This window comes from Eurypyga helias, unplaced genomic scaffold, assembly GCF_000690775.1.
Source record: "Eurypyga helias isolate BGI_N326 unplaced genomic scaffold, ASM69077v1 scaffold3757, whole genome shotgun sequence".
NCBI classification, from domain to species: Eukaryota; Metazoa; Chordata; class Aves; order Eurypygiformes; family Eurypygidae; genus Eurypyga; species Eurypyga helias.
Window position 1 is genome coordinate 104,277 of NW_010263545.1, and position 23,587 is coordinate 127,863.

The following is a 23,587-nucleotide window of genomic DNA, read 5'->3' on the forward strand; positions in this document are numbered from 1 at the left end:
CTGCAGTGGTGTCTCTGTCCCCCCGTGACCCTCCATGGCTGCAGGGTACAGCCTGCCCTCTCACCATGGGCTGAGGGGAACCTCTGCTCTGGCACCTCCTGCCTTTCTGCACTGACCTGGGGGTCTGCCTGGCTGTCTCTCTCACACCACACTGCTCTCTCCATGCTGCACATTCCCAGAAGGTGGGTTTTTTTTTTCCCCCCCTCATAAATGTTATCCCAGAGGCACTACCACCATCACTGACTGGCTCAGCGGTGGCAGAGGCAGATCTGACTTGGAGCTGGGCAATCTTCTAGCAGCTTCTCACAGGAGCCACCCCTGTGGTCCCTCCTCCACTGCCAAAACCCAACACACTATGACATGGTTAAAATCAGCAAGCTGGAAACTTTGATGTACCTGTCACACTTGATTCTTACAAAATGATTTTTCCTGTTTACAGGATGCACACTAATAGACATATTTGGCTTTATGATTTTTATGGATGAGGTCAAGGCTTTTAGATGCAGGAAAAATGGAACATCATTAACAGAAGCAGTAATGGCTTCACAGTTGGGATCAGATGTGCATCATGTTTAGAGGCAATGATTTCGGGACCCTGAAAGTTCATAAAGGATTTGCTATTGCAAATCTCAAGTCTGGTTTTAAGGGAAGACGCAGTGGGAGTCAGGGCCTGCTGCCACTGGAGGGCTGCCTCACCACAGGGAACCGGGATGAGCTGCTCTGTTCCTCAGCCTGGGGGGTGGGGTGAGTTGTTACTTCTTTGTCATCATTATCCAGCTGCCAATAGTGAAGAAGAAAAAGGGAGTTTGCTGGTGTTAAATCACAACAGCTTTACATGCAGGTAAGTCACTGTGGTTTGTTCCCAGTGTAATTCCAGAATTTTTTTTTTTTTTTTTGATACTTTGACATCATTATCACATTTCCAGCGATAAGTGTTTCTAAAACCAGTTCTGCACAAGACATTTGTAGTCCTGGTGCAATCTAAGACGAATGATGCAGATACCACTCCACCATCAGCAGGGTTGTTCCTTGTAAATCCTTAACCATTTTCCTGCCAGCCCTTAACAATTTGCCTCCAGAAGCCCGAGCACAAATGTTGCTGGGGGGGTGGGTGTGTGTGCGAATTGAAATGCAACAGGAGTGTTTGTCTGGGGATCGTATCCAGAGCCAGTACTGTTTGACGCCCAGTGACAGGTCGACAGCAGAGCTCCTCGCAGTGCGTTATTTCCCTGATGAACATGCGTGTCTGCCTTTGGTGCCTGGAAGGTGGGTGCTGCCAGGATCCTACCAAGAGAAGAAACGTTGGCAAAGCATGGCCAGACTACTCTGTTTCGTGGTCAGCGTTACTTTGTGGAAAACTTGCCTTTTGGGTTTGGTGGGTTTTTTTTAAGTTTTCTCGTTAGCCAGGGCATCCATAGAAGAACCTGTTTGGTCTGAGAGGAACCTGCACCTCTTCTTTCCACCCCACCTAGCTAGATCAAGAGCTGCAAGGGTGAGCACATCCTTGCACGGGGGCACAGGCAGTAGCAGGGTGGTACAGCTCAGAGCTGTCACGCAGGACTTTCCCTGCTGACAAAGGCTTCCTGTTGAGAATTATATTCTGCAGAAACAAAAAAATACTCAAGATTGCAATGTTTCCCTCCAGTAGCATGCTCCAGTCGCAGTGTAAACAAGGTGCGTTGAAGTACAAATGTTTTATTGCAAGGTTTCATTATTTACAGTACTGTTCAGTCTGTCCATGGGCACTACCAAAGCGCGAGCCATCTGAAACAGAAAAGCTAAGAGACGGTACCTCAACATCCAAACATGACCATGCCTCACGCTTGTACTGTCCTCCCTCCTTCCTGGTACTGAATGCAGAGGAGTTTGCTGTGCTTCCTGGTCACTTTTAACAACCTGGAACTTTGGTCACAAAGGATTGTCTGTTCAAGGTGATACAGGAACAGGAATCTGCTCTCTTTCCAGCGGGACGGGACTTGGAGCTCAGGGTAACAAGATGCCTTTGTGCACAGCAGTGTCAAGTTCCTATTTCAGTTTTTGATCTAAGTACCAGTTTATTTCCCATTCTTTTTGTTGCCGATTGTCTCTGGTTTATGTAAGCTTTAAGTCATCTACCTGTTTCCGAGGCAAGATCTTCCTGGCTTAGCCATCTTAGAAGAGGCAGTACCACTAGAATTACCACAGGGTTGCTAGTGGATACTGAAAGTGGACGTGTCATCTCTGAGAGTTGCATGTAAAGGTCTTTACAGAATACTGCAACTTCTATCATGTATTTCCATTTCGTACAAAAATGGTGATTTGGATACCACCAAAGCCTACATTTTCACAGACTGTCATCTCAAAGTAGGACAAATTACACTGGTTTTACTTCAGGAATGACCTCTCAACAGCACCTTGCCTTTTGCTGGGGGGTAGTTACTACAGGTTTTGTTGAAGACTTGAGAATTCCAGTGGTGAAGCTCAGGTCAAGAATTTTTTCATCTTTCTAACAAATGTATTAGCTTGAGAAAGCACTTTGGAAGAAAGACAGGTTTCAGACTGCGTATCTGCAAGTTCCACTGCTATCGCAGTCCCCTGGGAGGCAGGCAATGAACTTCTCTGCTCCAGTAATCTTGGTGTGCAACAGGGATGTCGTTACCTTCTAAAACTTGAGATGCTTTGTGTTACAAAGCTCTTGTACAATTAGGGAATGTTTAAGACTACGCTTCTGAAAATAAATTATATTAAATGGTGCTCGAGCCCTAAAGAAAACATGTAGCAGAGCTGCTGGGTAAGGCTCAGCAGTACAAACTGCTGCGCACTCCTTGGCCCAAGCCTGGTTTGCAGTTCAACAGTGAGTCCGTGCAACAGCTGCCTCAAATGATTCTGAAATTACAGCTTCTGAGAAATGGGATGCTTGTAGCTCTTGGCAGGTTTTATCCTTTAAGTCACACTTTCATTCCATGTTTTCACAGGTTTTTCTGTATCACTACTGATAGACACCAAAAGCTTTACAGTTGCAGAAGGTAACATTTTCACAAAGAAAATGTATTGGATTTATTTCTTAACCTACCATAAAAACACGGTGTTTAAAAGCTCTGCAGTGCCTCCCTGCTGTCACTCCTCTGCAATGTGAAGGAGGCAGCAGAGCTCACATGCAGTCAACGACGTTGCTGGATCCTTGGCCCACATCCCGGATCTGGCTGCTGAGACAAGCGCACACAGCCACGCCTGCCCCTGCCCTGCAGTGTGACACAGAGCCAACAAGTTCCCACCTAAAGTAGATGGCAGAAGAAAAAGACAAGTAAGTTCCTGTCCTTTCTGAGCAACCTGAAAGTATTTCTTTGTCTGAAATTCTAGTATACAGCCTAGCTGTTTACACAAAAATTACACCTTGGTAGTTCACTCTTATTTCTCTGGTAAATTTAGTGCAAAATCAGTCTGAAACAACCCGAGGAATGTAGATCCTTACTGAGTGAAGGGAAGAGGACAAGGGATGGAGAGGAGGAGGTGCTTAAATGAACAACCTAGAGGCATAAGCAGCACTCCTGCACTGCAAGTCAAGGGTATTACTCAATTATTATCAGGAAACAACAGATAAGACTCCTGCTGCACACTGTTTCTTTGTGCTGTGTTCTCATATAGGCAGATTTCATTGTCTTATTAAGCCAAATAAAAAACAGGAAATTACCTATTCACCATGGGATCAAATGCTTCCACTGTATTCAGGTACGCGTTGCCGTTATGACCTCCGACCGCAAAAATTCTGCCCATCAGCGTTGCTATGCCAACACCACCCCTCGGAGTTGTGAGCTCTGCTACGTATTCCCATTTGTTACTGCGTGGGTCAAACCGCTCCACTGAGCTCAGAGGAGAGTTGTCATCAAAGCCACCTGCAAAGAGCGATCACATTACCAGTTTTTAGCCACTTCTAGTGCTGGTGATACGCAGGACTGGCATTATCAGGCTGTTCTCAACACTCAGTGAGCTAGTGTCCAGCTTGATTTTGTTACATGAATTTTACAAGCTCCTAAAAATTAACCTCACAGCTCTCCCTTCTGTCGCCATATGAGCATCACCAAGAGTGACAGTTTTCTTCTGCTCAAAACTTTGAAAATCATTTATGGTAATACACCAGGCAGAGCTCTGCGACTATCACTACGGCATCTTCCTCCCTCAGAAAAGCAGATAAATGCAAGGCAGAGCCAAACAAGACAGGCCTAGGATACCAGGCTGTGGAATAAGTGTAATCACTATGTGAAAAAGCTACTGTTGTCTACACCCAGAACTAGAGTGCTTCAGAAGTGTGTGAACTTAAGAATCACGTGCCTAAAAAGAAACTCGAGGTTAGTCAGTCTTGAGAGGATTTTCTATGTAGACATATTGTCCTGAATACAGCCCTCCTGAAATGCAGGCTAGGAACTACTTTTTGTTTCCTCGCTATCATACCTTTGTTTAAGCCTGCCCTGGTTGTGCTCACTTTCTTCTCCTGCCCAAGAACATGACGTACAGGTCAGGTCTGTCTGTTCCTCTAGCAACAACAGCCTCTTGCAAATGCCAGTACTTGGCAGAAACAGCACTACAAAATGCCTCTTCCCTACTCACCGACAACGTACAAGCAGCCATGGAGCTCGCTGACACCATTGCCAGCTCTTCGCTGACCCATCTCTTTCACTTCTATCCACTTATCCAAATAGGGATCGTATTTCTCCACACTGGAAAGTGATGCTACGCCATCATTGCCACCCACAGCGTAAACATGGTTCTGGAAAACAGTTGTACAGACAAAGATTATTTGTGATGTGTATGTATTTACCCAGCTTTTCATAAGCAGTGTTAGAATTCTAGGAAAACAAGGGATGTCCATACAGTCCTAATTATTTTAAGAATTCCAACAACAGACTAATGAGCTAACGCCTTATAAATGCTATCTTCCAATTAATGAAGTGAAAAAGTTACGTAGTGCTGCAGATATTTTGCAAAGTATACGTGGCAACAGAGGGATGAAAGTTCAGACACCTTCAGTACCTTTAAACACGGTAAATGTGACAAACCAGTCTTCTGAATGAGATGTGAAGCATTAGCCTGATGTTAGAAGGGCCCTGGTACTTGCTCCCAGTACCTCAAATACTGTTGAGACATTCAGTTCAATTTGATAAGTGTGCATTGTACTAAATATCCTCACCTTCTGCATAGTTTCATAGGATTTTGATGACTGGAGGTGCTCAGACCCACCAGCTGCATTTTGTTTAAAATCTTGTGTTCTACCTCATAAAAGCAGACGTGAAAAGGAGGTTGGTTCCTCAGCTGGCCCCGACTTAGGTCACTTACCACAAGGGCTACGGAGCCAACTCCTCCCCTGGGAGTGTTCATTGGGGCAACGGCACTCCAGCGGTCAGAATCAATGTCGTATCTTTCCACATCGCTGAAGCAAGTGTTGTCATCTAAACCCCCTATTGCGTAGATTGGGCCACCAAGGGAGGCGAGAGCAATCCCTCTCCTAAGAAAAACACAGGATCAATACCTCAGTGCAGAACCTTAAGGAAAAGGAATGGGAAAGACCTATCAAATGCAATGTTACCTGACTGGCACCTGTTTCAAACTATGGGAAAAAAGTAATGAAAATTTTAAAAATGAAGGTTCTAATAAATGATGAGCAGTAACTGTGGCTGGCCCTCTAAACACCTCTGTCAGTCTTGCAGCTTTATCCTGAAAGCCTTCTGTAAGTTTGCAGCCTCCCATTAGAGACTGCAATCCTGTATGTTCTTGAGTGATCCACGGTCAGGACTGTTGCAGCTAGAATATTTTCAGACTGCAAAAAGACAAAGTTGCCATTTAAAAGAGTAAAAAAAAAAAAAAAAAAAGGCAGGGGGGCATGGAATACTGTTTTGACTGAATGTCACCTAAGGCCCATGTCCTCTACTTACATGCTTGGATATATGAGATTGTCTTAAGTTATTTGATTTCTCTTATCTTGAATTTTACACCTCCTATATCCTGTTTTATTGAATCTGATGGAGAAACAAAATCTGCTGGTTTTCACTTTATAGCTGCTGCTACAGTCTGGGAATGATTTTTTTGGGGTGTGTCATTAGTCCATATTAAAAGGCAAAACTGTGCTGGTTATGAGATGACTGAACTCTAGCAAAATTCAATTGAATTTCTCCCATTCTGTTATTTTCTATGAAGTCTGTGTTAAAATAGTTGTCAGATTTTTTTCTACTGAATCTACCACTATGAGAGTACAATCAGTATGGTCTAGAAGGTAAGCATTAAGTTTCTGCTTTAATCACCAAGACAGGTGATTTACCATTTCACTGAGCACATTCTTGCCTCATTACACCAAGGGCAGGTCCATAGGTACCTAGGCAGGAGCAAGGGAGGCAGAGTCTTTCTACAGAACAAACATTGTGGCAATATCCTGGGCTTATCTTAAATTGCCTGAACAGGTAATGTTAGACACCATGAATGGTGGCATTTTTTTCTCAAGGAAGTATTCTGACACCACCTCCGTGAATGGGAGGAGTGAAGCAGCAACCTAGGGTGGATGTTTGCCAAGAATATGCCCTGGGGTGGTGGCAGGAGGGAGGAAGAGAATCAAGAAGCCACTTCTAGGAGTCTGGGTCTTCTACTTTGCTTAGGTCACAGCTACAAATAGCTTTAGGACTTATCCATGCTCAATATTTTACTCCTACTTGTACATGAAGCTTTTAAAAAGAACAAGTAACAAAATGGAACGTAGAGTGAAAGAGTTTGATTTAAAGGACAGCAGAAACAAAGAATTACAGATCTATGAGTCCAGTAGCTCCTTAAAAGAATCTTAAATGTCAAAAGGCAAGAAAAGTCCTCAACTTGACTTTCAGTGTTTTAGTACTTCCTGCCTTTTGTGGCAAAAACACAGGCAACTGTTGATTTCCTGGGCATGAAGTATTTCACTGTGCATGTTCTGCTGGCAGCTATCTTACTCATTCTTAAAAAGAGAAAAAAAACCCCACAGAACCAGTTATTCAGTTTCAAGTTCCGTATCAGGCATAGCTGAAAGGCCTGAGGTATCAGAATGTAAGCACAGCTGGAGTAGAAGTTCTCTCTGCCCCAGAAGCCAGGCCCCCCATCCACCCCCAAAAAAGAAAAGGATAACAGCGTAACAAAAGAAAGCCAAAGTGTAAACATAACCAATGTTACCAGCCAGGGCCGCCCCCGAGAGAGGAGGTATCACGCAGTTTTGCACTGAAATATTCAGAGCACGTTACGCACAACTGTGTTTGTGCAAACGTGATGTGTGCAAGTATATGACGCAGATTTGTGTTTGCTTTACAGCTAGTCAAGAACGGTGTTTGACAGAATAAAGCCCCAAAATAGGGGGGAAAAAAAAATCCTAAAAATAGCACAGTTTGGAAACCTAAATCAAGTCAGGACAGACATGTTTTTCAGTATCAGCAAGAAATGATGTACCACCAACTAGGACTTAAATTTTGGATGACCGGTCATGTACCTCTTCATGTTCATTGATGCCTTCATCATCCACTTGTTTGTGAGAGGATCAAATACTTCCATGCTTCCTAAGTGTTCGTTTCCATCGTGTCCACCAACTGCGTAGACTTTACCTGAAACACACACATCTTTTGATGCAGACATTGCTTAGCAACATTTGTTTTCATTTATGCAATATCCCTGACTACGTGGAAAGAAAAAACTGAAATAAAGGTTAAAAGTTTTCATATGTTTTCACTATCAGGATTTTAGTAACTACAGACTTCATACTTTTATATGCTGTACTCGAACAAAGGTCTGTTCTAATGTGGACTTTATACAAAGCTTGAGATACACAGGCAACAAAATCTTCCCATAACTTGGTACTGCAGGTCAGATCAGTTCTGGACATTTATAGCAGTCTCTCCAGATTTTCTGTGGGGAAAAAAGAGACACCTGTGTTCTGCTGCAGCAACACAGGGGCTACTGTGTACAACAAAAAATAGTTGCATCATGGGTGCTAAGCTGCTCTGGACTGCACAGGTCTTGTTTCAGAAGATGGAGACCCAAAAATAAAGGTAGGTCTGCTCTTGAAAGAGTTAGGGTCCTAGTGACTTGCCTGTACATATTTAAGTATGAAGGGACCTAGTATGAGTACTAGCAAGTTCTGGGTGACTCTACTGTGTGAGGCCATTTCTTTATAAATGGATTAAAAAAAAATGAAATCACCTATTAAGGCAAGAGGCTGTATACAGTTCATAGAATCACAGAACAGCTGGGGTTGGAAGGGACCTTTAAAGTCCATTTAGTCCAACCTTCCCGCAACATACTCAACTAGACCAGGTTCCTCAACACCTTGTCCAACCTGACCTGGAATGTTTCCAGGGATGGGGCATCTACCACCTCTCTGGGCAACCTCTGCCAGTGTTTCCTCACTGTGAAAAATTTCTTCTGTATATCTAGTCTGAACCTACCCTCTTTTAGTTTAAAACCATTGCCCCTTGCCCTCTCACTACAGGCCCTACTAAAAAGTCTGTCCCCATCTTTCTTTTAAGACCCCCTGAAGTACTGAAGGGCCATAATAACATCTCCCCGGAGCCTCTTCCAGGCTGAACAACCCCACCTCTCTGTACGCAGTGATGTCTTTTCAGTAAGCACGCTCTCAGATTGTTTCCAAATCAAAAACACCTTCATGGGGAAGAAGCTTTACTAAATTGAAGAATATCCAACTGTTAAGCCCTTGCAAGACAGATTTGTTTAGTAAAAGTACCAGTTGCAGCAAAAGAAGCTCTCAAGTGTCTTTTGAATAGGATTGAATAGGTTTACTGACCTCCCACAGAGATCACACCCACGTGCCTTCTCCTGCTGTTCATTTCAGGGCCGAAGAACCAGTTGTTCTTACTGATAGAGTAACACTCAATGCTGCGAAATGGGTCACCTGATCCACCTCTACCACCAACGCAGAACAGCACACCTGAAGAAGACAAAGCAGGTTTCCAGAAAACTAGCAGGAAGATGGGGGATAGAATTGTTAACCAGCATGAACTGAAAATTACGTAGTTCAGGAGAAGTTGTATTTCACTTCGAGGGGCACGATCATTGCTCTGCATAATCGGAGGCTGGATTTTGGCCTGTGTTTGGCATGCTGCTATGGCAATTATCTATCTATGCTCTTGCAAAAACAATGCCTATTTTAAATAGGCTTTATGTGATTTTGCATAGGGAGGTAAACAGATTGTTTGTTAAATATAGCAATGTAAAAATTGGGATTTGCAGTCTAATATTCATCGCATATTCATTTTGGTGTAGGTTAGCCAAAGAGTTTAAAAGTTAGCTCAACCTTCTCGCACCAAAAGGTAAGAGTCCACTGGTTTTGGTATAGCTTTGAGCGTGCTGCCTGGTCATAACATACTTAACAGTTCTAGCTTCAATACAGATAAAGCCAATCAGGATAAATAAGTAACACTTTGATGAAAGAAGATGTCTGCTGAAGGTCTGCTACGAAAACGCAGCACACTACCTGACTACCAGAGAGGTAATTTTGCATTATGTCATTCACAGCGTTTATACCAGGCTACCTAACCCTGCAAAGATGTGCCGCCTTTTCTCCACACCACTCCCTGCTCGATAATCAGACACACATTTAATTACCAGCAGTCTGCTTCCTTGGTGTTGTGCGAATGGAGTACTCAAAGTCTGGCACTGCCCTGCTGCTCAGGTGAAGGTGGTAGTTTCTTGCTTCATCCAGCAAATCCCTACATTTTAGATTCTGCTTGACAATATCTTCCTTTGCCACAACACCCATAAGGAAACAAATGGGCAAGAGAGGCAGCCGTACCTGACAGAAATGAACACAGTTGGAGTAACTGGCTGGACTGACCAAGTCTCACCGTTGACAGTGACACACACGTAACAGACAGCACCTTCTGGTCCAGCTGCCAGCCCTGTGCTCTGCACTAAAAAGAGCAGCTTTCGTATTTTTTTCCAGAATTAACAGCCATATGAACAGTTCTTTTTTAGTGACCAACCATTTGCATTTAAGCAGCAGTGGAGAGCTGTCTCTTGACTCGGGCTGAGTGGAGGAAGAAGTGCTGCTGCCTGTACTACAATTGCATCTGCCCGCCACGATGCCGGCAGCATCTGCGGCTTTACCAGGATAGCCCGTGTCAGGTTAGGTGTCGGGGGGTGTGAATTTTCAGCTCACTGCTACACCAGCACGACAGAGCTTTTGCTAGAATGGTCCATTTCCTTTGGGTGGCAAGTCAGCATGAACTAAGAGTCTGTTAAGGAAGGAGGCATTGCTAGTGCAGTAACACCTTTCTCTACTTGGACTTGACAGGTTACAAGAATAAAAAAAAAGAAAAGGTTCACAGCTAATTGTTTCCATCCCCAAATGTTCCTGTGATTCCCCAGAAGAGAGCTGATGACCTGGCTGAGGAATGGAAGGCTCCTTCCAGGTGAGGTCACTGCCCAGAGCAGTCCCCAGTGACAGGGCAGATCTGAAATAAAGCCAGCCTCTCTAAGACTGCCTTGAAATGTTGTCCTCCCAGTGTCATTTATTTCTGCAAACCTTTCATTTGTCCCTGTGAGAGAAACAGCAAGGGATATGAAGTACAATCAGATGCAAAGGTGGGACAGATGTTAGCAGGGGGAAACAGAAGTAAACTATCATCTGACTTCCTAAGGTTTGGAGTCAACATTATCAAGCCGCTCCCAGTAAGTCAGCAGCAATGCTGAAGGAGAAGTCCAGTATCTCCAGTGCTTCTCAGAGCAGTAGGATGATGCTGTTCTACAGCTGACAAGTGTCCCTGTATTCAAGTTCTTCCTTACCCACTTGCTTTCAGTCCCACTTCTTCCTTTACCTTGGCCTGGCTTACTTTAGGCTGATTAAAAGCACCACCGTAGCCCTTCTAATAGACTCAGGAGGTTAGTGATGCAGTAAGAACTCAAAGCTGAAGAATTCAGAGCTGCATTGTAACAGCAAAACCCGTACGGCTGATTATCATGTGGATAATAACTGTTAAGAAGCCCAGTCATGTTTTCTGCTAGCAACAATGTCCACAGCACCTGGTATCTCCATATACTCTGGCAAACAACCCATGTTTACAGGAAGGGTGTTACTTTTTCATTGCTTCATTCTAGACTCTGGTTTCCATGGCCAGAGTAAGGCTGTTAATCTGCTAGCACAACTGAGCAATAAAAATTATTTTTTTTTTTAAATCTCAAATTATATTACCTGAAAATTTAATTATAGTGTACTAAATAAGTGGGGGTTTTTTGTATCAAAAATCTCATGCTAGTCTAGATGAAACTGAAGGGTTTTGGAAGACAGTTAATAAACAGCCTGGATCTTGTACTAGGAAATGTGACAAATGATGCGTGAAGACACGGACAGCAGCATGTCAGTGGACCTCTCATTACCACAGGACACCAGTATGAGCAATTCTGCCAAATGCAAAATACTCCAGCTGGAGTTCAGTAACAGCTGAAACACCTGATCCTACCTAAGACATACATGGCACTTTGCAGCACATTGCGTACACCCCATTCCTCCCCAGAACAGGTTCGCTATACCTGCCTCAATTACCATATTTTAAACTCCCATAACCAGCCCATGTGGAGCTTGAATAACTGAAGTACCTGACACATTGAGAGGAGGAGGTCCGACAGGTCTTTTGTTAATTAAAGATACAGAACATTCTAGAAGTAGCACACCTTGATATGACAAATCTCCACTACAGATTCACTTTCCTAGCCATATAAAAAAACCTCCTCATCAGCTTCTCTCTCCTTTTATAAGTACAAATACTTGCCAGCAAGGGAAGAAAGCGTTTCAGGCTGTAGTGGTATGAAACCAAGTGAAGTGATGGCTTTATGATCTCTGCTCTGTGTATGTTTCCGCCTTAACTGCAGCTTTTTGTTGGCTCCCCACCCCCCAGCCATGAGCATAAAGTGAGTAGCCTTCTCTCTACAGAAACTGGAGAACACGACTTCTACCTGATACTCAAGAGACCTAACCTGCTTTCACAGTCAATTCACAACTGTGAACACCAGGTAAGGCAGAAACTGCTAAGAACATTTTTCTCTGCCCGAGTACAGTTGATGATGCAACTAAAGCAGTGATGAGACAGGCACATGGTGCTTCGGTCTTCCTTACCTGCGCAAGTATTTCATCCAGCCACGTAGCATGATGCTGGGGGTTGGCTAGCAGCCACTTGATTGCAGCGTTGTAAACTTGTTTTTCATTTTCAATATTCAGGTCACCGGAGGACAGGAGTTTATGGAGGTGCTGTGGTGACACAGACACAAAGTCTTCACACTCCACCACTTCTGAAAAATGTTCACAGGCATACTGATCGGCCATGTCCATCAAGTCAGTGCGGTTGTGACTCTCTGCAAATGCCCTGACTGCCAGGCAGTTGGAGGGACGGAAGTGCAGCTTCATGTATTCACAGCACGCCTTTGCTACCAGTTCAACCTGAAGAATGCAAGCAGCGTACAAGAGCGGCTGGACGTTATCCACTGTCAGAGTAAGCCGGGAAGAGTACACAAACTTCACTAGGTCTTCTATTGCATCACCATCAAAGTCCTTGATCTCGATCAATGTCTGCTTGGCTTCAGCCATTTCCGAAAGAAACATGGCTCTGAAATAAGGTATAACACAAGCTAGCACCAGTTTGTGGCAGGAAATAAGCTTTGAACCAACCTGAAAAAAAAGAACAAAAAGACCCCCAATCTTTTACTGACATGTCTATTTTTCAGCTATGAAAGCACAGAGTTAAGCCAAAGTAAGAATTCTGAACTCAATATGCACTGAGTTATTGTATTTTGTTCAAACAAATTAACTCCATTCGCCCTGTACTCCTGACAGGAGATCAATGTATCGCAGGCAGATCTGAGCTGTAGCTTGGCTGCCAGGGTAGGGCAAGGCTATAACACAAGAGAACAATAGCACTGCTGCATTGAACTTGCTTGTCTTTAAGAGCCACATCCCATTTTTTACATGAAACATCTTTAGGAACCTTCTAGATGCATCTTGGAGACACAAGCAGACTGCCAGACACTTGTTTTATGTGTTTCCCAAGACCTTGGCGGGGGGAGGGGGAATTGTAAAGTGACATTTTTAGACTTCTTAATTTAAACCTCTGGACTTATACTACTGATGGGGAATTGATAATGTTATTTATAAAAGCAAATTCATGTAAAAACACAGTTATAACAGCTATTATAGGGTTTATTAAAAATTACCAATCACTTAAGATTTTTAGATGCTGTTTATCCACAAAAGATAGAATATTCCCCATAAAACAAGGTATTTTTCAGAACTCTGATCAGAAAGTGCAAAACAAGCTTTTCTCTTACAAAATTCCAGAATTCAATTACAAGAGAGTGTAAATACTGACAATAAATCAACAATCCACTACTTATCTGGGTTACAAGGAGCACTTTCTCAGAGCCTTTGTCATTCTGCAGTCTGCACTAACGTAAATGGATGGCAGAGTTAAGCAACCAGTTTCCCTGACACTGGAATTACATGTTCATTTTCAGATGAAGGTGTTAGTGAGCTGCCTTGCAGTTTAAAAAAAAAAAAAAAAAGATAATTTGGAGCTTTTTCTTGCTCTGATTCAATACACTATTGCTCTACCCTTTTTAAGAGAGTGTATTATCAACAGAAGCATAACCTGCCTGGTGAGCAGTAAGCTGAGAACAGAAAGCAAGCACAAATGAAAGAGGGAGCAGATTAAATGAGAGGAGAAGCTGGATGGATCCACGTGAGTTAATTACATCAGTCCACAAGGAACAATTCATAGACCTACCAAATGAACAAGAAACCAAACCAACAGGAGAAAAGCAGATGGTATGCATCTGCTGCTCTCCACTTCTAACAGAGAGCTGTTCATATGACAGAGCAGGACAGTAGGTGATACTCCAGATTTTGACTCCCTGGAGCAGAGGAATTCTCCCTGTGTGCTCTCACCGTTTATCACTGTAACAGTGTCAGCACTCCAACTAATCACAGTACTGATGCAAAAAGATGCTACCAATTGGCCTGCTGTATCAGGGAAAGCTCCTAGCACCCCTGCTCACCATCCCACTCTTTACTAAGGTCTTTCTTTTTAATTAGGTAGCTTCACTATTTTTACCCAGATCTGCTTAATTTAAAATATCTAGCATGTTCTTGGTATTTTGAAATCAGAGTTCCCCTCCAGTTATTTGCTATCATGTTTTAAGAGTCAGCAGTTAAATCAATAACTGGTCTGACAATAGCAATGCCAGAATCGTCACCATCAGAGGTCCTACACAAAAGCAGAAAGTTCAGTACAGAAGTAATTATTCTTAAAACATGAGACATGCCTGAGCTCTACAGAAAGAAAAATCAAGCCCTCCAGAACATTCTAGTTCATGATATAGTTAGCAGTTACTTGAAAATCACTGATTTAGGAAGCCTTACAGTAAGATGTACATAGGTTGTTCTAGCCTCCAGATTATATTCTCTACTTGAGGACTGGAAGCAAAGTCATGCAATCTAATATTCTTAAAATTATCAAAGTAGCTCCACCCAAATAATAAAAATGAACATTAATACAAGCCTAACTTAGGGAAAGTTAAACTGCAGCCACAGTAAAGTGTATTTTTCCAAGCCAAGTTTCCCTAGCAGGAGTATATGTTTACAAAATAAGACTGCCTTTTTTGCAAGCGTGGGTGGAAAGGGAGAAAGGTGAGGATGAGGTCAAGAAAATGGAAGAAGAGGGTTGTTAAAGAGTTCTGACATGAATCTTCCCCAAAATACCTTTTAAAATGATAGTTGTAAAAAGACCTGATGAGCTCTTAGGCAAGTTCGGCTGCATGGCTCTCGAGCTATCCGGAGCAGCTCTGGTATCGTCACTGTGTCCTGTGAGCATTAAGTCAACTGTTACGACCCACTGGACCTATTCACTGCTGCATCTAGGGCCTACTCAGTGCCTGGTGACAGAAATTTAATACCTGCTGTGAAGCAGAACAGAAAAATATTCTTGCTTGTTCTTCTTCTGTTGTCCACTGGGGTGAAAGGGAGAGAGAAACCCTCTTCCTCTCAGAGATTTCCACTGTCTCTCAGGCTTTGGAAGACAAGATGCCTACTGAGGGAGGGGGGAGCACCAGGGACACACATCCATCAAGGATTTTCCCTGTTAGCATCTAATAGCAAAAGTTGCAGGCCAACAACTTCTCCTAAAGGCATCTGTCATTTGTTCTTGGTATGTTTCATCTCTTTTTCTTAAATAACTATTTTGCACTAAGATGCCTAGCTAAGCAATACTTAATACTTGTAGGTACTGGCAACCACTATTACGGATGCTAGATACGAATTTATTGTTATTGGGATATAAGTAACATACAGCTGAGCTACAAAGAATGCATTAAAGCAATGCTATGCAAGAATCATAAAACTGGTTTCCTTCTCCTCCTTTACTCTTTGATCAGGTGTAGGACATAATCGTCTGGTTAGTTTTTTTTCTTTGAGAATGCTGGAAGTTAGATTTATTCCAGAAATCCTGTTTGCAAGGAAAGATCTTGCAGAACAACACAGAATGTAAAAACAGAGATAAAATTCGGGATGAAAGTGTGTGAGAACAAAGAGGCTACAAGGTGCTGAAACTGCACAGTAATACACTGATCAATTGTGGGAACTTGCTTAGAAGGCAAGTTGGGCGAGGTCACAATCATGTACTTCCTCTCTCAGACTGTCAGTATCTTAAGTGTTTACTTTTCAGTTGTAAACTTCCTAAATAAGAAAAAAAAACAACCCATGAACATATATATATATAGAGAGAGAGATGTTCATATCTAGAGATATGCTCCTCAGATCCATCCAACAGATGTTCTAAGGCATCCATACCCCTGCCCAAATTCACAGCCACCTCCAGCACACTTATTCATAGCTTTATCTCCAGATTGTTAAATGCAACAGATGTGTGACAACACCACCTTCAGTGTAACATCGCAGAGCTCTCCAGCTTCAAAGAAGTGAAGAAGAGAGCTGTGAAAATCCTTCCATGCCTCATTTGCTTCAAATACAAAGACGTCATCTTCACTGTCACTGCTGGAAGACCTAGTCTGTTGCTGGTGCTGCTGCCACCTTTTTCCCTTTACAAGGTGTTGGTTTGCCTGCTCTGGGACCATGGATTCTGAAGCCATTGACTGTTTCTTCTTTCTCTGCATGAATCTTCAAAAACTCCTACCAAGACAAAATGCAGCCCATCAGAAGACATGTCCTAAAATGCAGTTAAGTTCTGTTCATCTTCCTGTTAAAAAAAAAAAAAAAACCAAAACACAAAACAAACAAAAAAGCATATGAGACATTAGGTACTGCTAATGGCTAACACTTCAATTACTCATTCTAAATATTACCTATAATCTTATTTGGGGAAGGTGAGAGGAGAAGGCAGGGGGGGAAAGACCCATAGTCAAGAACTCTATGCAGGTACCTTTAGGAATAGTCATGGTTTGTGAACTTGTCCATGCTTGGCATGAAAAAGGCAAGGATGTGTCTTCCAACATTCACCACCTCACTGCTGTGGATGGCAGAGGAACAGAGGGACATGGCCCACAAACAGCTGTGCTTCTTTCGTCCATAAATAGCATCTCTCATCACTGCTGCCACAGACAGACTATTGATCTGACCCCGATGGGTGTTTTGTACATGCTTACTATTCAGCCACCTTGGGTCTCTTTAAAAGCTAAAGCGATCCTTAAGCATTTTGTGCTTTTTTGCAAATGTAAGCAAAATATAAAAAGTTTCTACAGAACTAGAGAACAAGAATTACAAAAAAATTGCAGAAAAATCTTGGAATGAAAACTATTTCCTTTTATCTAGCAACCTTATTAATGCAACAGATTTGATATTGGCATGACAGTGAGTGTTATGCAAAAGTTTGTTTAAGGTGTCTAAGATATTTAAGGTGTCTAAGATTTACATAGCTCCGAGTAAAGGAATCAGCTGTACTGACATCACCGCTTTCCCAGGGCTGAAAGACAAATCAGAGATATCACAGACAGAAGGCTTTTTCTCCTTCTGTCACTTAAATCTTTTACTCTTCCTGCTGCTCTGAGCTTCAGTTAGGTTGAGCTTGAACTCCACCTTTTTATTTGGGGGGGAAAGTTAAGCAGCAGGGGAAGAGCAAATTTTTTCCCAGTTCGGTAGCATATTTTAAGTTTAGCTCTGTGTGTCTAAAAGCCATGAAAGCCCACTCAGTGAGATTTAGGCTGTGCATCCACATGCTTTGTGGAAGATAATGAAGGCCACATTAAAAAAAAATTAAACCCTGTTTGAAATTACTGATCAGTGAATCAGTTTGAATCAGTGATTCAAACCCTGTTTGAATTCTGATTCAGCTTACAAGCAACAGTTCTGTTAGATTTTGGCAAAGGAAACAAATGGATTTGTAAGGTTTTAAGACAAAGTCTCTCGAGAGCATATTTAGTAACTTGTTCCTCTCTTACGCTGGCTAGCTTTGGTTTTCTGGTTAATTTATTATGTATGCATTCTTCATTCTACATGAGGAGTTGATGATTGCTGTAGTTCAGTGATTTCTGCTCATGGGCTCTGGTGTTCGAGGAAGTGGACTGACTGAAGTAACAGAAAGCACTTCTACAGTAAAAATGCATGTCACATGTCTGGGAGCAGAACCCATTTTCTTCTGGGATAGTTTGAAAGCATCCATGCCTCTTACTAAATTTACAACTCCTCATGCATCGGTACCAGAGAAATCAGGACGTGACTTGAAGCAATCAGACTCATTTCTGCTGTAGGTCACAGGGTTGTTGCCAGCTCTGCGTCCTGTGCAGTGACAAGGCTGTTGGCTGGACTCAGCCCGGCAGGTTAAAGCAAGATCAAACGTGCCTAGAATATTCAATAATGGTGCTGTAAGCAAGGCAAGTATTCCTCCATTAAAAGATATCTGTGAGAAGGACCTTCCAAAATCACTAACTAGCTCAAAGATATGATGGGGGGGATTGATACAGGTTATCGCAAGAAATATGTCTTTTCCTGCTACCTCTATTATGCCAGATTTGATAAATTACCATACTAAGATGTTTTTCTATTTCATTAGGAGGAAAAATCTTGATATTTTGGATCTCCTCTTTTAACTCCAAATTAAATCTTCTGCTACAGGTACTCACCACCTTTGCTTTGTTTAACACGCCCTTCGCAAAAGTCACTACTGATTTCTGTAATACATCTTGATAATCAAAATTTTTTTAAAATATCCACAAATCCTCTGTTTGTCTTAATTGCAGCATTTCACAGTTTGAGTCTTCAAACAAATCAGCTACTATGGAAAGTACTAGCTCTAGCCATGACAGCGCTGCAAAGCTACCTCTGAAAGAAGACCAAGTCACTGCACATATCCATGTGGCTGTTAATTGTATCTGGCTGGAGAAATAGCACTGTTATGAACTGCATCATCTATTCGAAAAATGAAGGAATTTTCACAATCAGAGGTTTAAGGTAAGTCAAGAGCCACTAGCATACTTTACTTCTGTAAACAGCCAGTCTTACCAACATGGTGCACTTACAGAGTTAAACACAAAAACAGGTAATATTACAGATATAAAACACAGTATTAAGGTAATGTGTTGAAGTGTGTGACAATCTATTACAACCCAGACAGGATAGAACAGATGTTTCATGTGCAGAGAATACGGGGGGGTTGGGCTAATCTGAATGTTTAACTATAGGCCTTTACTGTTCTCTAGATTTTAAACGGAACCGAAATGAGCTTAGTAGCGCTTGACTCAAGATACTAAACTCTGGAAATCTGAAGGTCACAAAGAAGTCATGAAGGTCAGAATATTTCAACTCCAAACCTACTCCTCCTTCCAGCTTGAAGTGGAATGGTAAATAGTTTTGTCACTGCACAGCTTTAAAGGGACAGCATATGAAAAGTGCAAGAAGTTGAAGTTGTACTTTCACATCTTTAATTACATGGAAGTTCACTAGTTTAACAATCACTGGCCAGGAGGATTAATCAGCATTTAGGTTAGCATGCAGGATGCTCTGTTAAACTGATGTACTAAGAATCCACAAACTAGGAGAGAAGGAATGTTTACAGGTTTGCTCCCTAAATCAACAGTAATGCAACAATAACATCCTACTACCTGCAGTCAGTTTAGTACTGGGTGAATGCTGCAGACTTACACACACAGAGTCCTTCCTCTCTAAAACAAAACAATGCCATGGCCGTTCAAAACCTCAATAACGTGCTTCCTTTCCATCTGGGCAATTAAGTCTTCCAGCCTTGGTACAGCCCAGTATTTTGACTGCACTGAGAGTATAAGTGACCACCACAAAAGTGACAGACTCTAAAGAAATAAAGGAAGTGCCTCATTCATAACATCATCTGTTATTCCTTGTAGACAGCTGCTTGACACTTTCCATGAAGGAGTAACTGTCTGCATAAAAAAAACAAACCACACATTGTTTATAGCTCACCATTGTTTGCTGAGAGAAGGTCAGCAATTTATTGTTCATGATAAATATTTAGATATACTGATGATGTCTGCTAGTCCCAGGGTGCAGCTGTTCCAGACCCTAGAGCTGGTGTTCTGGTCCTCAGGAAGGGGCTCGAGGATCCCCTCCTAGCTATTCCTCACTGTCCCAACTTAAAAAAGCAAGCACGGATGGGAGGTCAAAGCACAAGCTCATTATCTTACATCTGCTGCAATTCAGGTAACAGTAGCATCCTCAAGTGAGGCAGACACGTTTGATTTGGACATTCTAGCTAAATCTGAAACTGAATTAAGTCCTCAAGTCACATTCAGTACAGTTGATGTTCAGTACAGGTAAAATACCTCAAATAATTTTGAAGTAAAAGAAAATGGATTAGTGGCAGGACAAGAATGAACATGGCTCTGTTTTCCCCTGTCATAAAATTAAACCTCAGAAATCCTGGCTGACATGTTGGGAGTACAGATGATGGAGAACATGGCCTGTTCCCCCTGTCAGGTACCCTGGAAGACAGCGCCCCACAAGGAGGAGATTGTCTTCATTCTTCCACTGACACAAGGAAGACGTTTCAGTGACACAGAACACGAACAAAAACCAAGATTCCCTTTATAACCACAACTAGGCAGTGTTCAGATGAGAGGTACAATGATACCTGTAAATCCAACGCTCCTCAAAAGCAGTGGTATTGAAGTAAGAAAAAAGAAGGCAGAAGTCCAGGAGGAATCAAGATACAGGTGAAGTTCCACCAACTATCCTGTATGCAGTTTTGGTTACCCACCCGCAAGACAAACAAAAATCCCATCGTGATCTGTGCAGAGAAGGGCAATTAACCTCACTCGGAAATCAAAAGGGCCTTTTAACTGAAGGAGATGAGAAATTTGCTTTCCGTAAAACCGTGAAGTTCATAGCCCTACAAGCAGGGAGATTTTGGAAGTGACTCGAGTACAAACTGACTGTGTGCATATAAGTATGTACAAGTTTGTACGTGTGGCTGTGTAAAACTAACTCATCTAATACACAGCCTGGTAAGTGTAAGTAGTTACGCACTGGTGCTGCTGACCACAAGGTTAGATAGGCATATGCAGTTACAAGATCTTCTCCAGTTTAATCTAGCTGACAGAACAACTCGAGCTGTTGTCTGGTGTTGTACTAAGAAAACCTGAACATCTGAAAAGAGGGCAGCTGGCAGAGCTAAAGAAGAGGCAGAGGGAGAGAAGTGGGATGGGCAGGAGGCAGCCGCAGTGCGAACAGCAGCCAAGCAGCAGCTTTGGCAGGGACTGCATAGGCAGCTGTTCACTGTTCTGTCTGGCTACAGCTGCATCACCAAGAAGGAACATGGAAAGAAAAAACTGATAGACAAAATAGTGGGGGAAAAAACCCACTGTGCTCTCCCCTTCTCCATTCACCAATTCCATAAAAGGAGTTACGGAAACTGCATGCAAAACCACTCAGGTGCCCATGCTAAATTATGTCAAATCAGACAAGGTTGAAAAACATGGCAAAGTTCAAGTTACACACTGTATTACAAGCCTAAACCTACTGTACTTTTCAGCAGAAAGTTAATTTAACAGGGGAGGGGGGAGAAAAAAAAAAAAAGAGAAACCATACATCTAACTGGTTTAGCTTGTTTAAAACAACCAGGCTTCCTTTTGCAGAAATTCATAAAAATATTTTCTTAGACCCCACTAATAGAGAATTTCTACATCCTTTTAGCAGTTCAAAGGTTCTTTGTAGCAAAAATTGACATGTGTTATTGTTTTGTTACTTGTCACACACATAGTTCAGAAAACAGTGAAATGGGTATAGCTGGCACCATCTTTCATCTGCTTCTGTAACCAAAGCCCCATTACTGCTGTAGACATGAATGACTGCTCCTTTTTGGAAAAACACAGCAGAAGGACAGAAAAGGTGTTTTGTAGAGCATGGAAAGCAGTCACATGAAATCTCATTTTAGAAATAATTCTGCCTGGCAATCCCTTAATGCTGTTTTGAGACAACTTCGTCCCCGCTTCCTTCGATCCAATGTACGAATATGCTTAACAAAGTTCTGCAGAGGTTTAATCCCAGTTTCTATCAAACACCAGAAAGACCAACTGTGCAATTCTTGGGAGCATAGTGAAGCATTGATAGACATGTAATAAAAATTTTAACTAGTACTTTACATTCTTAAGAACACAGAACAGGCCCTTACCAAGGAGAGGCACTGTTGGCTTCTCTGATGGACCTAATTATAAATAACAGTAGTGTAATGGTCTCCACAGCAATGTTTAGTCCAGCCCTTCCTGGAAAGTGTTAATGGAGAGCAAAATAATATCTACATCATTTGCCAGCTGCCCTTTATCCTGGATATGTAAATCAAGGCATGGCATGCACCTCAGCATCCCACAGCTGTAGCCAAACACATTTCCCATACATCCACCAGCCCATCCTCTCATGGCTCTCTGCCTTAGCTGCCCACTGTCATCATATTCTCTCATCTAGAGTTGAGATGCATTGAGGTTGCAGCCTCATGTTACACTCACAAGTCAAGTGGCTCAAACCCTAAAGCAGTATCATCTTCCTTTTGTCCCAGAGCAGTAAGGGGACACCTGTAAGCTGTCTGAAATCAGGGGGGAGCAGAGGTAACACAAGATAAAAGGCTTCACAACAACCCAAGAAGCTACAACTACTGATGCCAGAAAAATATTATTACAAAATCTGTTTGGTGAAGCCTGCTGAGGAAGGAGGAAGAAGACAGACACTGGATAACATGGTATTATGCTGCCTTGCATCAAATTACTGGCAGTGATTACACAATGATGATGTCCTCTTGTAACCACACCGATTAAACCTTCATTTACAAATAAATGGCCAACTAGAAAATGGCATGTCACACTACTGACACATCACTAACAACATATAAAATAAACCATGAGTACGCTGCTGACTGCACGCTGCACAGAAACTACAGGTATGACCTTAGCACATTACAAAGCGGGCACACTTTTTACACAGCACAAGAGTTCACACAGAAATTATAGGGGAATCAGCCCAACTAACTCAAAACTCTCCAACCCAATTGCTTAAAGGTGGTTGAACCTTTTGCAGCTTTACCTCCATTACACATTCAAAGCCATGTGACCCACCTGTTGTGGTTTTAGCTTATGAACATTTGATGACCTATTTTACCTGCTGTGGTACTTTTCTATAGTCACACCTGTGTGAATTGTTTCTAGATTATACTTTCAGAAGCCTCTGCAACAGGCACAGAAAGCCAGGTATCTGAGCAGTTTATAACTTACTCCTGCAGAATACATAGGAATGACTAGACAAAGGAGGAAACGCATGTCTACAAACTAGGAGGCCCTACTTGGTTTGTGAACTACATCCACACCCTTCATGGTTAAGAGCTTCATTAACTGATACTTCCCAACAGTCAGTAAGTGATCGGCTTGAGGGGAGATGGGAAGGTGGAACCTATCAAAGCAGGAAGGAAACTCAAGCAGGCAATATGAAAAGCTTGCTAGAGCTGTGTCATCTGAAATTCTCATTTATTTGAGAAGGGTGGAGAGGCTAGGCTCTCCCTGCTACCAACAGGTAATTTCTGGGTTTTTTTTAACACAAGAAATATTTGGTTTGGGGTAACAGAAGTGATTTTACTTGGTCTCCATTACAAGGTCAACAGTAAGCGGACCACTAGTTTTTTGAGCTGCGGTCTCCACGGTAGTGAATTACATGCAGTATCGTGAAAGGCATAGACTCCCAGCCCAGTTTATTTGTGCGTTTTTGCCTCTGTGCTTGAATCATGCAGCAGGTAAGAGTTCTGTGACCACAGGACTCCACGGGTGCCTCCAAAGAAGCAGCCCTCTGATGCTGAGGCTAGCCCAGGCTGCAAACCACTTCTGCACACTTTTGCAAGAGGCATAATCCTTTCCGGGCTGATTTGCACCGATTCTATGTTAGTTTTCTAGATATCCACGCTCGCTATGGGCCTCTGAAGCCGGTCGTGGCAACGACCGTTTGCAGTGGCCGAGATTCGGGCCCGTTACCAGCCCCGCGGCCGAAGGCGCGCCTCGCTGGAGCGGGGCCCGCGCCGCCCTACGCTCCAGCTGATGGCGCGCTGAGGCGGCCGGGGTGTTTCAGGGTAAGAACGAGGGGAGCTCCAAGGAG

General features: G+C 42.7%; 1 protein-coding gene across 3 annotated transcripts; it reads right to left on the minus strand.

Moving 5' to 3' along the window:
* Positions 1 to 3,130: 3,130 nt before the first annotated feature.
* KLHL8 (kelch-like family member 8) lies at positions 3,131 to 16,235 on the minus strand. Of its 3 annotated transcripts, none has more exons than XM_010156066.1 (9): positions 15,916 to 16,235; positions 12,107 to 12,655; positions 9,601 to 9,787; positions 8,780 to 8,923; positions 7,472 to 7,583; positions 5,311 to 5,479; positions 4,585 to 4,744; positions 3,671 to 3,872; positions 3,131 to 3,254 (listed from the first exon to the last, which is right to left on the minus strand). In XM_010156066.1, exons 1-9 carry the CDS (start codon positions 16,147 to 16,149, stop codon positions 3,131 to 3,133), a joined length of 1,881 nt encoding a protein of 626 aa, XP_010154368.1. In that variant the 5' UTR covers positions 16,150 to 16,235. The 3 variants fall into 3 exon arrangements, with proteins under 3 accessions (XP_010154368.1, XP_010154369.1, XP_010154370.1); XM_010156067.1 differs by having other exon boundaries at positions 12,107 to 12,427; positions 15,916 to 16,125; XM_010156068.1 differs by lacking the exon at positions 12,107 to 12,655 and having other exon boundaries at positions 15,916 to 16,125.
* Between the last annotated feature and the right edge of the window lie 7,352 nt (positions 16,236 to 23,587).